This window comes from Drosophila ficusphila, unplaced genomic scaffold, assembly GCF_018152265.1.
Source record: "Drosophila ficusphila isolate 14025-0441.05 unplaced genomic scaffold, ASM1815226v1 contig_198, whole genome shotgun sequence".
Lineage (NCBI taxonomy): Eukaryota > Metazoa > Arthropoda > Insecta > Diptera > Drosophilidae > Drosophila > Drosophila ficusphila.
The window spans coordinates 9,836,523-9,850,786 of NW_025064092.1; the positions used below are offsets into that span (position 1 = coordinate 9,836,523).

The 14,264-nt window shown below is 43.6% G+C and overlaps 2 protein-coding genes across 3 annotated transcripts; one reads left to right on the forward strand and one right to left on the reverse strand.

Annotated features, from left to right (window-relative positions):
- Window positions 1-7,215: 7,215 nt before the first annotated feature.
- On the reverse strand, window positions 7,216-10,419 carry LOC108092992. 2 transcript variants are annotated; one of them, XM_017192887.2, is made up of 3 exons: window positions 10,037-10,419; window positions 9,149-9,231; window positions 7,217-7,806 (listed from the first exon to the last, which is right to left on the reverse strand). In XM_017192887.2, the coding sequence occupies exons 1-3, from the start codon at window positions 10,320-10,322 to the stop codon at window positions 7,333-7,335; spliced, it is 843 nt and encodes a 280-aa protein (XP_017048376.1). In that variant the 5' UTR covers window positions 10,323-10,419; the 3' UTR covers window positions 7,217-7,332. The 2 variants fall into 2 exon arrangements, with proteins under 2 accessions (XP_017048377.1, XP_017048376.1); XM_017192888.2 differs by lacking the exons at window positions 9,149-9,231; window positions 10,037-10,419 and adding an exon at window positions 7,951-8,448 and having other exon boundaries at window positions 7,216-7,806.
- A 797-nt stretch (window positions 10,420-11,216) lies between these two features.
- On the forward strand, window positions 11,217-13,379 carry LOC108092975 (T-cell activation inhibitor, mitochondrial). The gene is given in 3 exon segments (XM_017192867.2): window positions 11,217-12,122; window positions 12,209-12,316; window positions 12,318-13,379. Coding segments are annotated over 3 exon segments (1,482 nt in total). The 5' UTR covers window positions 11,217-11,729; the 3' UTR covers window positions 13,299-13,379.
- Window positions 13,380-14,264: the final 885 nt, after the last annotated feature.

A 14,264-nucleotide genomic window follows, 5' to 3' on the forward strand; every position in this document is an offset into this window, starting at 1 on the left:
TTATTTTTTTTGGGGCCTTGACCGGGAACTAATTACGTGGCAACTGGCGCCCAGCGGAGTATGTGTTGATTCTTCGCACTCAGACGCATCATCAAGCCAAATCGAGGCGTAGTACATCCACCACCCACCTGAAAAGTCTCCGCCCTCAAAACATCCCCCATCCCCCAGCAGACACTCCGCCCCAGAAAAGTTCACCACGCGGTGGGACAAATCCACTTGGTCGGCAAACAAACCCTCTCTTTTGATACCCCGTACTTAAAGCGTAAATGGGGTATACTGCTTTGGGAAAGCAGTTACTGAATTTCAAAAGATGTGTATTTACAGATAGAAAAGCATAAACATATTTGTACATGTAACCGTTCATCCGAAACTGTTGAAAATTGTATAATTTTCCGGGTAGTCGCTAATTAGTTACAATTTTATGTGAGTAACTTTTGTTTTCCCAGGATAGAGATTAGAGGGTATTTGTCGGTCGAACCCAGTCGAATCTAGTTTCGAGTGCAGCCGACCCCCGCTGAGCAAAACTGAAGAATTGGAGAACGAGATGGAATCAGAGGGGATATAGCGATGACGCCGTTCAATACACCCATTGTCGTTTCGTTGATGGATTTTAATGCAGCAGCCCGCAAAATCGTTTACGGGCTTTTTCCCTACCATTACACCCCGTGCCACATACAAACTTCTATACTCTTTCTGGTTGCCCGGCAATCAGGGGCTTAATTAGTTTAAGTGCGTCCCGTCGTACGGGTACCGTGCTCGTACTATATGTATTTCTACCTACCAGACTATCCGTACTCTCCGGGTCGTTTGAAAGCCCTTTAATTGATCTAATAGGAGCTGGTAACCAATATGTTTACGGCAACTTTATGCGACAAAATGTTCCCAAATTGAGTTTGGTTGCAAAAACTGTTGCATTTTCACTTCTGCAAGCGTAAAGGTATCTTTAATCATTAATTTATTGGGTTTCAGTTTGAGTTATTCACTAATACAGTGTGGATTTTTAAAATGTGGTTATTTATTTGGATACATTGGGTTCTGTTGTCTTTGAATACAATTTTCGAAAGGTTAAAACCTTTAATTGATTTTTGGTGGTGAAAAGGTGACACAAATTAAATTTCACCCCATGTGCATCAGCGAGATTATTTGTACTAAAATACTGGTTAACGGCTTAATCATTACGGCTGAAGGAGTTTTTTTCAGGGGTGGAAAATGTTTAAGTAATAATAATGAATAATTAAGTCAACCTGAATAATTGTATTATTTTGGCAGGATGTTCCAGGTGTTTGTATACATAACCACGTGGTTAAACGATTTGAACTCCGAATGTTCTTTGACTTCTTGGTTGGCGGTTTGAATTATTCTAAAAGGGCTTAGTATTTAAAGGCATTCAAAGTGAACTCTGCGACATTTTTCGAGATTTGAGTATCTAGAGGGTGATTGTTTGTACAGTTTTTTGATTAATTTGTGGGGGTGGCTGGTGGCTAAAGTGTAAAATAAACTTTGGACACGTGGCCATCGCGGAAGTCACTCGTCGAAATGTATTTGTCTGGGGACTTATATGGTAATCTCTAGAGATCCAGGTGTTCAAATAGCGAACAGCTTCTTTCTGCAATTCGTAATGCGCAGCGCGTTCTTTCTACGATACTTATACTTGTATTTTTTCACGGCGATGATGATTATAATTATGATGAGGTTTCGGTGGCTGTTGTTTGCGACTGCACAAGGACTTCGCTCGCCCATGTTTTTCCCACCCTCCTTGTCTCCTTTCTCCGCCTGTTCCCTTTTCCCGGATTTTCCCATTTTGACTGACAAGCGGTGGCGGTGGACGTCATCGTTTTCTGTTGACGTCTCCCGTGGCGTCGTTTCCATTACCTTCGAGGGGCATTGTCGTCAGAAAACTCACATATATACATATACGAGTATGCCGTAAATACGTGTGAGCCAGTGAAAAAGTGGAGGAAAAACAGGAAAACTCCCTTTGGCAACGAGATGAGATGAGTTTAGATGCTAGATGTCTGGCGTTTGGGAATGTGGGTTATGCGGCAAATTGATTCGATTAGACATCCATTTGTGTCATCGATAAACGACTCTGAATCGATTCGGGAAATGCGATTACGATTTGGATAAGGACAAATGCACCAATGCATGAAGTTTCGAGCTCGGTATTAATTAACTGATTGCAAAATCGGTTGGGATCATCACCTTAAATGCCTAAAACTTGGTTTTGAAATGCTTAACTTTACCCTTTCTAGTAACACACATTTGAGTCCTTAATTTTCGCATTTAAGCGACCAAATAACCAATTTTAAATTCGTTGCTTTTGTGTGGAAGTCTCTAGAGGGTTTGAAACACCCTTGTCCATTTGCCATATAAAACAGCATGTCATCTCAGAATCCTTTTCGAACTGTAATACAAACCGGTTCAGTGGTTGCTGTTTTGTGGCATGTTTGTACGCAGTATTATTCATAGCTGCAACATATCAATATTCTATTATCAGTACAGGTGTCGTTGGTTGAGAGGTGTTAAGTCTGTCATTAGAACACAATTCCTTTTCTTAGAAAAGTTCATTGAAGTTCCTTGTAGCAAGATTAGGACTCTAAATTATATTGGTAAAATCCCCTTCAATGAGTAATTATTTCAAGATTGGATAGGCATTGAAGGCATTGTTAATTCTCCCAGAATTTGGGGACAAGGGTATGCAAATTTCTTGATCTGGATTGTGAGTGCATGATTCATTGTTTGTAGACCCAAATTGAATCCGACAAAGCCATCCTGAATTTGTATTTATTTCACGGGACTTCTGCCTGCAGTTCTCGCCTCATTTCCCTCCGCGTTCCGTTCGCTTCAGTTGGCTTTTCCATTCTTTTCTTATTTTTCTTTGCCCTGGGGGGTCATATTCTCTTGTTGTTTTTGTTGTTGATGTTGTTGTTCCGTTTCGAGTGGCTCGATTTGTTTTCAAATTGAAATGGTAAAAAGATTGATGTAATTATTGCCACCCTTAAATGATGATGTGAGCGACAAATTCGATAAGTTCTCCTCGTATTCCACATTCTGTGGCGGTTTGTTGTATTTTCGTGTGTTTGTTTTACAAGAATTATGTAGGTTTCCCCCGCGTTCTTTTTTTATGCTCTCCACACTTCAACTTTGTATCGGTCGGTTCTCCTCAGCTACACACAAAAAAAAAAAGAAAGTGCTTTAACTGAAATATGAATTGAAGAGAAGGGTAGATTCACGAAACCTTAAGCTGACTGAAAAGGGGATACAAATCCTTTAGGTTAACATGCGTCGAAAGCGGTCTGAAATGGGTCCTTAACAGCCTCGTTAAAATCTAAGAATTAAATGAATTTTTTTTCCTGTGCACCCCTTCCCTCTCTTCACTTTGCGTGTACACAATTCGAGTTTATTTCCATTCGTGTCCCCCTCGTTCCTCTTCCTTTCCTTCCCTTTTCGCTGCTGTTGCTCGCCTTTTTATCTTTTGTAAAACGAGTTCTTTAAACCTAAAACAGAATTCAAGACACGTCAAATTGATTTTCATCTATTTTATTTACAAAAAAAAAAAAAAAAAAAAAATTGGGGAAGAACCGAAAAGGAGAAAAAAGTAAAGCGAATTACATGCAAGCAGCGGGAGAAATGTCAGGCGGCGGCAGCCTTTGTGTTTGAATTTTCAAACCATCCCAAATTCCCGTCCCTCTCATATGTTTTATATGTATGTATTTTATGCCTAGTTTGCATAACTCCCATGTAAGAGAGAAACCAGTGCCTCCCCCGCCCGACTTTCCCTCCCATTTTTGGAATCAATCAAGGGAAATAGCGAAAGGTTTTGTCCTGTTGTCTTTGTGAGAACTAAAACATTATTGGGATTAGCCTTGTCGCATATGTATGTATGTGTGTATGTATGTATGTGTATAAGTTGGCCCCTCTCTCTCCTTCAGGATGTTTTGGTTTCATTTATACTATTTTTTTGGTGACTCCTTTCCCTGTTGCTCCTTTTTACTTACTTCCCCCTCACTTCCATTTCGCTGGTGTTCTCGTTAAGCGTTATCTCCTTTCGGCTGATGTACAGTAAGGATTGCTTAGGGAAATCCATTTTATTTCCCTTATTAGTTTTCATTAGTTTCAATCTTTAACTCGCCAGGGGTTTTCACATTCTTCGCATTTTTAAGATCGCTAAACCACTTCCCTTCTTCCCTTCCAGGCATTCTTTACTGTACTTCATTTGCTCGTGGTGCGCCCGTTACTGTTGTTGGTTTTATAGCTATTCCTCGGCTTCTTGTTGCGCTTCTTGATGTTGCTGTTGTTATACCCTTGTAGAGGGTATCATAAGTTCAGTCAGAAGTTTGCCAAGCTGTGAAAGACACCTTAGCCCCATTAATAAATATATATTTTTGATCAGAAAGCCCATAACTTTTTTAATGATGTCTGATTTTGGATTGGTATACCTTAAAATGCTTGTGGCATACTCCCCTAAAAAACTGCATCAGTTTAGTTTTGTTTCAATTTTTTGGTCAAAAATCCGGAAAATGGCCTTAAACTAGCCCTGGAAAGCGCATAACTTTTCTTAATTGCGGATGACTGCAAGGGTATATTAGCTTCGGCTCGACGAAGCTAGATTCCTTTCTTTTTTTTTTTTTATTTGGCTGCCTTGAGTGCGAACGAAAGATTTTGGTGGCAACTCCCATGGCAACTTGTTGTTGGCCTTTGTCTGCAAACATTACATATATGTATGTATGTATGTGGCTCTTCTAAATGTGTGTGTGTGTAAGTGTGAGTGTGCGTGTGTGTCTGTATCCATTGCGAGGTTGGTGTTTTTGTTCTCATCTTTCAGCTGTTCAAAGATTGTTAAATATCAAAGGCGAACCTCCACGGGGAACTCTGTTTTCCTTGTTTCCCATTGAAGATAAAGCTGAATTTGTTTACTTATCCGTCTGGCAGTCGGAGGAACACATCCCACATCTCCCGAGGATGAGGATGTCGATGTGGATTTGCTGTTTCGTATTTGGAATTTGGCGGAGGTGTTTGGTTGCTCACTCGGTTTCGCCGACGGGGGCGAAAGAACAAAAAAAAAAAAAAAACAAAAGGGGTTGGAGCCGTGTAAACAGTTGGGGTTTATAAGGTTACAATGCCAAGAGTCCTCAAATTGTTTTTCTTACTCAGCTGTATTGCGCCCCCTAGAGATCTTCTTGGTTATTTTCCATAATCTTTGGTTATTAGAGCTAAATAAAAGTAACATTTATTTAACAAAAAGAAAGTTGAAACTTTCCAGTAATTTCCCAGAAATGTGACACCATCAATTGGAGGGTGTGAAAAACGAAGCTTTACAGCTTTCCATTCCCATTTTCCCTAACTGGAGTGGCATTCAAAATCCTTCCCAATCACCAATCACCATATGGCTGGTGACCGTCCTGTCTTTTTTTTCGTCCCTTTAGGCTCAGGTTCCTTTTAGCATTTTCTTATCGTCGCACAGGCATCATCATTCATCCGATGAAACCTCAACTTTTCCCGGGGGTACCGAAAACGAACGCCTTATCAGTGGCACGCCCACATGTGGCAAACACATTTCGATTGCGCTGGAAAGAGATCTGGCTAAAATGTAATTAATTCCTGAACGGAATTCCCAGCTATAATCAGTGTGCAATTTATTCCCCTTTTACTAGCTGTGTCTTCATTTGGAAATGTGTGTGTTTTTGTGTGTACAAATCAAGGAAAGCAAGGACACAACAAATGTGAGGAAGTGTAGGTATTGAAGAAAGGCAGGTGTTCGTTGAATCAGAGATTCGAGTGAACTCACCTTGGGAATCCCTCTCTCTAACCTTTATCTAAATATATAGTTTAGGTTCTTTTTTTCCTTGTCTCGCACTTCCCTTAATACAAATCTCAGGTTAACTTAAACATAATTGAGTGGCATTAGAGTTTGGCGACCAAACTTCAAACAGTTTCATCCCCATAAAGAAATCTTTGAACTTTCGTGACTGAAATGCGTTGATAACTTTCGGGGCTTCCTATTCCAAAACGTTTATGTTTAATAGAAATTAATTGTTTTAGCCTAAGTTCATGGGAGTTTAAATGGTATTTTTCAGTAATACATTGGCTTACAGAGGTTCTATATTGCATTCTTGAATTCACATAATTCCCGTGCTAGTGGCAGATGGTTCATCGAATTACAGAATTACAGAAGTTCGTTGGTATTTAGTGATGAACCGGCGAAAAGGACGCTGGGCGCATAACCTACACATAAATCGAATTTCTATAAGGTCCGTGGAACAGGGAGACAGGGGACAGGGGTTGGAAGTGATGTTTAATCGGGAGGCGGAGGAGGAGGTGGAGTTGGGGAGGATTGCAAGTACACAGGGCGCCCCTATGCGAACAGACGACGCAGACGGATGGATGAAGGGCCTGTGGCATGAAGGAGGGGCGTCGCTTGTCGGTCGTCGGCCGTCGAAGCAGACGTTGCAGGTTTCGTTTCCAAGTTTCTGCAGGAAGAGAGATACAAACAAAGCCGGTCAGCCGGCACACAGATACAGACCCACACAGCGAAGAGTTTTTGCTGCTCTTTCCGTCGCTTTAAAGAGCACAAATACAAGCAAACAAAAACACACGTATCTATATATCTATGTATCTGCTCTCCGCGGGGGAAAATGAGAGGCGAAAAAACGAAAGCCAAAAGGCCCCAACTCTACGCACTTTTCACCCACCACCCACCACTGGGGGATTTTCGAAGATGTTGACCTGAACCCGTGCGGGTACTGAACTTGCCCCAAAACCCCTTTGCCACTTTGACTCCTTTGCCAACGGAGGGGCCAACGATCCGAAATGTGTGTGCCGAAATGCTCTCGATATATATTTAGTTAGGAAACTCAAGGGGGTAAGTGACCTGATTTGTGGACACTTTAATACTTTTTGTTTTGGCAGGTAGTAAATATCTCCCAGGAGTTTGGAGTTTCCAATGCGAAGTCGGAATAACTACGGGTCACTAAAAACCACTGAAATTACATATTGTCAATATGGGATACAAATTAGGACAGGGCAATGAACAGTAAATGATACTTTGGGTATGGAACTGACTTCATCGCGATACGCCAGCAATCTGAAATTAATTCATTTATCTGATTTACAAGCCGAGAATTGAAACGAGCGGATGTCGCTTTTGGATGTTAACCAAACACCAATAAGAACCTTTGCCAACCCCTAAGCTTGCAACCCCTTAAAATCGTTAGCTTTTTTAGGTGTTTTTCACATCGTGGGATTATTTATTTACAGCTGAGCCAAGAAACACACACGAAGTACGCGTTGTTCTTAGATCAAAAATTAACAGCATATGGTTTGAGATTTGTTTTAGATGTCGGATTCATCTATCTGGGGGTCTGCTTGCTCGAAACATCCCAAGTCCGCCTTGTAGAGAATCCGATTGATTTGGAACTGGACGGTGCTTCTGGTGCGGGCGGAGTACTTGCCCAGCTTGTTGCCCAGATACCGCAGATAGAAGGCATCCTCGCCGGCGAGCGGGCAATCCGATGGCGTTGCACGAACTGATGAAGTGGGATCATTGACGGGAATCGGTTCAAGACGAGCAGCAGTAGGAGCAGGAGCAGGAGCAATTGTGTGGCCATAAGTTGAACTGGAGGCCAAGGTGGTCGTCGATTCATCAGATAGATCGTGCTCATCCGCCAGCTCCGTTTTGCCAATGAAGATGCTGTGGAATTGGCTGCCAGGACCGTTGTCCTCGTTCTCCTTGTCGCCCTCGTCTTCATCATCCAGACTCTCGGTGGTGGTAACTACGGCAATAGTGTTGGCCGACTGTGTGGCTTCCTAAAAGAGCAGATATAGGGGGTTCTATAGTTTGTTCTTTATAAATCCGTTAAATACTGTATTCTACAGTTTAAGAAACCTTTGGGAGGAGTTTTTAAAATACAATTCAAAAAAGAAGTTTCCATATTTCGATTTTTAGGTTACCTTCGCGATGCGAATTTTCTTGGGTTCCGATGGGAAGTGGAACATTGAGGACAGAATTGGGGCCTCCGGAACGTCATCATCGATCTTCTTTGCTTTCTGTTTGGAGATGAGGTTCCGGATAGCCTGCTTTTCGGCGACGACGACATTGTAGACCGCCTCGTGTTTGCGTTTTAGGTGCCGCATGAGGTTCTCGGAATGACGACCCGCCATGTCGAAGTGGCACTCCTTGCACGTGCTCTTCCGCGACCTTTCGCTATAGACAAAGTGGTTGGACACCGGGTTCGGATGCTTCTTTTTGTACATTGTTCCGGTTGCCGCAATTTGCGAAGCCCTGGTCTTTTTGGTATTTGCGATGCGCTGTACTGGAGCTACGTTCGCTTACTAATTCGAGTCCCGAGCTTGGAGCGTAGATAACAATAACAAAAGCGAAAAACCCCGGTGAACCAGAGAAAAAAGTGCGGTTCAGAGAGGAGCGGTTCACAGAGCGGAACTCGAACGCCACCACCGAGAAAAACGGTTTCACAGAAACACCGAACCGGTTGGAATCGGTTTCGGTCTGTCTTGGTTTCGGTTTTTGCCAGCGGAGTTGTTGCTTTTGTTATTGTTGTTGTTATTGCCGTTGCGTTTCGGCTGTGGTTCAACAGCTGAGGGTCACTCTTAATTTCTACGTTTATGCGGAGGAGTATTACAATTATTAAATTGATGAATTGGAAATGAATTTATTAAGATATCTTTAAATATGTTGGGGAATTTATTTGATGCCAATGCATTGGTCATTGGCCATTGATAATGTGTTTAATAAATATTTCTTTTCGCAATAAGAAGCGACGCATAAACGAAGAGTAAAACTCCCAGTTGAACTGTTCTGGATACAAAAAATAATCCAGAGCAATCGTATGTAAATGCAGCTGATTGCGCTCAGTCCACTTTAATTGGAATAAACGTTGATCTAAATTAGTTTAATTTAATTAGGGTGCTTTGTGTGTAGGCAGAAGGGTTCATTTGTATAGAGTGAAATGTAATATCTACAGTGCGACTCCCTCATTTCTAGTTTTGGCCCTAGCTCCCATTTCGCTTCGATTAGTGATGTTTCGGTAAGTGCGTATAAACCGTAAAATATACATATACATATATATATATATATATATATATATATGTACATATGTATGCATATATGTACATATTTATGCTTACTTACCTTATTGTTCAGTCGTCGTCCACCGGGCAGAACCTCGCACAACTTGCCGGTGTCCACCACCTGGGGGCGACCCACTTTCAGATCTACAAGTAGGGCATAATAATCGACAAAAAAATATAATATAAAACAATGATTCAGTTTTTTTGAGAATTAAATTGCATACTTTAAGAGACTTCTGTTATTAAGCTTGGAACGACAAATGTCGATTTAAATAGAGGCACGATTTTAGTTTCCGGTAAATAGGTAATGATACATTAAAAATAAATATTTTGTGTACTCGTCGCCACCCTGGGGTTAATAAGTGGCATGTGTGAAAAAGCAAACGATGAAAAACGGGGCAGGGAAACAGCAAACAAAAACGAAAAAAAAAAACACAAACAGAAAGAAACTGAAAGCACATGCGAAAAGTAATTTTCAACTGCAGTGCGATGAGAAGAAGAGGAGGATTGCGGGATAGAAAGAGACGGGTAGTGGGGGTTGGGTGAAAGAGAGGGGGCGAGTGCGTGTTTGAGCCGCGCAGCTAAATGTTTCGCAGCTGCCGGAGATGCAATATTTTACCCTTGTTATTGCGCTTTGAGTGGCTGTCTGTCTGGTGGTTATTACTGCTGTTTTAGCCACAGTCTGGTATGCCTAAAAACCTAATTACAAGTTTACTCTAGCCCTAACCAGAAAGTTTCAGTCACAGAAGTACGACTGTACAAGCCAATAGACAAGTCGTCAAGTCAAAAATTGGTTTTTACTAATTGACATTGGGTAACGGAATTCAAGAGTAGCTCAAAGTAGGCATAGATTATTTTTTGGGTGAGTGAATGGGGATTTTCTTCTACTTATACATATATACATATTACGGTATTTGGTATATACTATTCGGTATTTGCGAATACTTACTAGAGGTTTTTAGGTGCTTCGGTTGTTTTTGGGCGCTTGGCGGTCTCTGGAGGACCACGTCCGGATGAAGGAGGGTGTAGTGCCGCTTGATGTTGTTGCTGTGGAACACCTTGCCGCAGACGAGGCACCGACATTTCTTGTAGGGGAGCATGACCACCAGGTCCGACGTGTCCATGTGTCTCTTCCTGTCCATGATGATTATTCCTCGAAACGAATTAAACGCCGTGCGGTTTTTTACCAAATGATCTTTTCTCGTCGTCGTCGCGGAAGGAATGGGCAAAGCCATGGTACAATTATACAAGGTAGTCCCGTCGGCTGCAAAATCGTTCGGGTTCTTTCCCCCTATCGACCCGAACGCTCGGGTTTTCGTAGGAAAACACACACAGCGAGAGAAACTCTAATTCATGGTACAATTATATAAGGTAGTCCCGTCGGCTGCAAAATCGTTCGGGTTTTTCCCCCTATCGACCCGAACCCATAGGAAAACACTCTCTCTCTCGCTCTAATTGTAGTGTCGATAGGGGGAAAAAAAAGCCGACGAGACTACCTTATATAATTGTACCATGGACGGGACTACCTTATATAGTTGTACCATGGGCAAAGCCGGCTAGAAAAAAACTCACAAATGTGCCAAACTATTCTTCTCTTCTCTTTTCCATTGCTTTTTGGCTCCCACAGTCGCTCACTTAGATACCAAAACCGCCCGACGTTCTCTCTTTGCTCTCTTTCGAAGAGTTCTAAACGAATGTGATTTAAACGTTGACTTACAAACAAGTGTTTCTCTTTATGTTTACGTTATCTTTTAACCCACGATTATCACCGTTTTGTTTCCGAAGAGTAATAAAATAAAATGTGCACTATTGTGAACACTTTGTGCTACCACCCAAATAAACAATTGAACTAGGGAAATAAAACACTCTTTAAAATAAGTAGAACAATTTTAAAGAATTGCCTGCCAGATTTGAACATTTTTGCTAGGATTTCGAAGGTTGTCTTATTTAAACCTTTCAACCACATAGCATCATGCATGATAAAAGGAATGTGCGAGGGAAGAATATACATATGTATGTATGTATCTCTATATATTTTACAAATTTCAGCTTTATAGGGTTAACGTGCGACGTTTTTTTATGTGCGTGTTTTGCGGGCCACCGTTTTATTTGCTTCTGGTGTTCTGTAGTCAACGCTTCGGAATGGAGGACGGGTGCATTTTATGTGGCCTCTGGGATTGCCTCAATATTCCTTTCCTCGTTTCCCCGTTTTGATCACACATGGGTAACCGTAGGGCAACAGTTTCGCTATTTTTTTTTTTTTACCTTTTGGAGCAGCAGCTACAATTCATGTTTTATTAAAAAACTACATTTATTTGTTGTATGCGCCGGTTCAACCAACGTGCATGCATGTTTACTTTGAATATTTGCAATTTTTGTTTGACGTTTGCTTAACTTGTTCGCCAGTTGTCGAATGTAAATTGATTGTTCGCTGATTTTTTGAAATTCGTAATCACTTTCAATATTTTACGAGACCGTATCAATATTTTCATTATATACTATATTTCTCCGTGTTGCTTTGTTTGTGTTTCCCCTGCTGGTTGAGAACGGAATTCAGTGCAAAATTTGTCATCTCATCATCGAGCGAGATCAAAATAAGTTTTATAATTTTCAAAATTCTAACGATTCGGCATCAGTAAAAGATGGCCACTGTGGGCTTTTTGGGTCGCCGCAGGATTATCGACTATTGTCGACGTCTCTTGAGTACGGATTTGGTCACGGCTCTCCGTCCGTTTTACCAGGCCATCCAGACGGATCGCCTGTCCCATAGTCCGGCTGAGATGCGTGTGAACGAGGAGTCACTGCGTCTGCTCAGCTCCCATCTGGAGTCCCTGACGGGCAGCTCGGGCAGTTGCCTCCCCCCCGACGGCCAGCTGGAGTTCTATATGTCCTCGGGTCCGGAGGAGGCCGGCGGACAGGCGGTCAGTCGCCTGGTGCGGGTGCAGGTGGACCGCAGTCTGCTGGATCCCCGAGCGGTGATTAGGAATATCCTGCGCTCCTGCAAGCTTCTTCCCAAGGAGCAGGAACCGGAAGAGGTACAGTTAATAATAATAACGATAGAATGAACACGATAACGATAACGATAGAATAGAATGTAATAATTAATCGATTAATCGAACAGGAGATGGTAAAGGAACTGGAAAAGGTGCTCACCAAGAAGAAATCTAAGCCAAGCAGGGAGAGAGTGAGACCACCGCAATCGCCGGGGCAGAGGAACTTCTACGCTCTGGAAGGAGCTCTTCAAGGACTCCCAGCAGCAGCAGCAGCAGGAGCACTCCCTGGACACCTGGGTGCGGCAAGCCGTGGCCCGTTCCCAGGAGGCCGAGGCCACCTCGCTTCGCTCCAAGATTGAGGCACTCGAAGGCTCGCTGCTCCAGTCGCTGGGCATCCGGGGAACCCGCTACGACTGTGGATGCAACATGGTGCGCTACCACGATTGCCTGCGGAGTCTCCAGGAGTTGTCGCAGGATCAAGTAAACGCCAACCAGCTGGCAGCTCTGAGGAATCGTTTCGTGGCCTTCGCACCGTACACTGGCATCAGTTTGGAGGGCGATGTGATGCTCTTCTCCGGCGACTCCTCCGCCGGATGGCTCTCCTTTCTGTCCGAGATGCGTTTGCACGAGGAGCAACTGAAGTTGGTTCCTCTCTATGAGAAGGCCCTGTCCGCCGTGCTCCTGGGGATCCGGATAGAGAGGCGCAAGGTTCCCGATCCGGGCTGTGAGGCTCGGGCCTACGCCGGAAGTTTAAAGCGGGTGATTCGGGCGGTCACCGAGCACCTAAAGCTGGAGGAGAGTGTCCAGGACCTGCCGGCCACCCTGCAGGATCACCAGTTGGCCATCGTGCCCGATTGCGATGCTCCGAAGGTCAGCCAGACGGGTCTGTTCCTGGCCCCCGCCTCCTGTTCCGGACCCGATCTCGTGGAGTTCATCTGCCGCAATCTGGACGTGGCCAGCGGAAGATTCAGCCGCTATCGGCGGGACATCCAAGTGGAGCGGCAGTTGTGCAGACAGTGCCAGGAGGAACTCGGCCTGCAGCGACTCAGCAAAGATGACTCCGTGACGCCGGACAAGATGGTCATGGCCCTGCGGCACCTGCTCCAAAGTGGCATCAAGTCCTGTCGCGGGCTCAGCTTACACGTGACCAACTACTGGTCGGTGCCCACGGACGGCATCGTCTGCATCCCCTGGGACTTTATGTCCCGGAAACAATAGGTTTTCCTTTTATGTACGAGCTGCTTACCTCCTAAATTCATGAATAGACTAAACATTTCTGGTGTAGAATGGCCATTTAAATAGTTTTTGTTGATCAAAATCGGGCTAACTCTACTGATTAATGCAGACTCCTCTCTGATTTTTCGCATGTCAGCTGAGCTCATGGTTTATTGAAACAGTTTCTGTTTAACTACGCTTTAGTTTGTTATTTCGGGCCTCTTTGGTTCATTACATTCCCCCGAATTTTGGGTGAACTAAATGCAGAAATAAAAGGAGATTTTGGTCCAAGAGCAGGACAATCGTTGAGCCAAGCCAAAGTTCGCAACTCTTGCCTGGCTGGCTGGGATTTTCCTGTACTTTCCGCTCGGCGTTCCCTTCTGGGGTTGAACGTGTCCTTATACGACTTCTGTTGACACTACCCATCTCCAACCTTCGCATCCCTGCAGCTGCAGAGAGAGAAAAAAGTATCACAGAATTTGTCGTTTATTGGAACTACGTGTATGATAAGTTATCATAGTTTTTAAGTTATCATAGTTTTCCAAAAGATACTCTTAAACGTTTATAATAGGTAATTTGTTCACTGCAAAGGAAACAAAGCAAGATGATCATGGACGTTTTTTCCTCTGTATGCGGACCCTTTGAGCTGTGTTTCCCTTTGCAACCCCGTGAAGGGGCTGGAGTGGTGTGGGCTTCTCGGGAGGTTGAAACCCCTGAAACCCCTCGCCCCACCAAGTGCAAAATTTTCTGTAAGATTCAGCTAATGTTCCATGGCTTCGCTCCATCAATGTCGAGTGAGTGTGGGAGTGGGGACTGGGGGTTGGGGGGTTGGGTTCGCTTCGGTTCGGTTTGGTTCGGATTGGTTCGGTGGTAGGGTGAACCCGGAACTCCAAACCCAAAGCCGGCGGAGCTTGTCTGGTGTCGTTTATCCTCCCCGTGTCTCTCCCCATTTCCTTCGTTTTCCTGGCT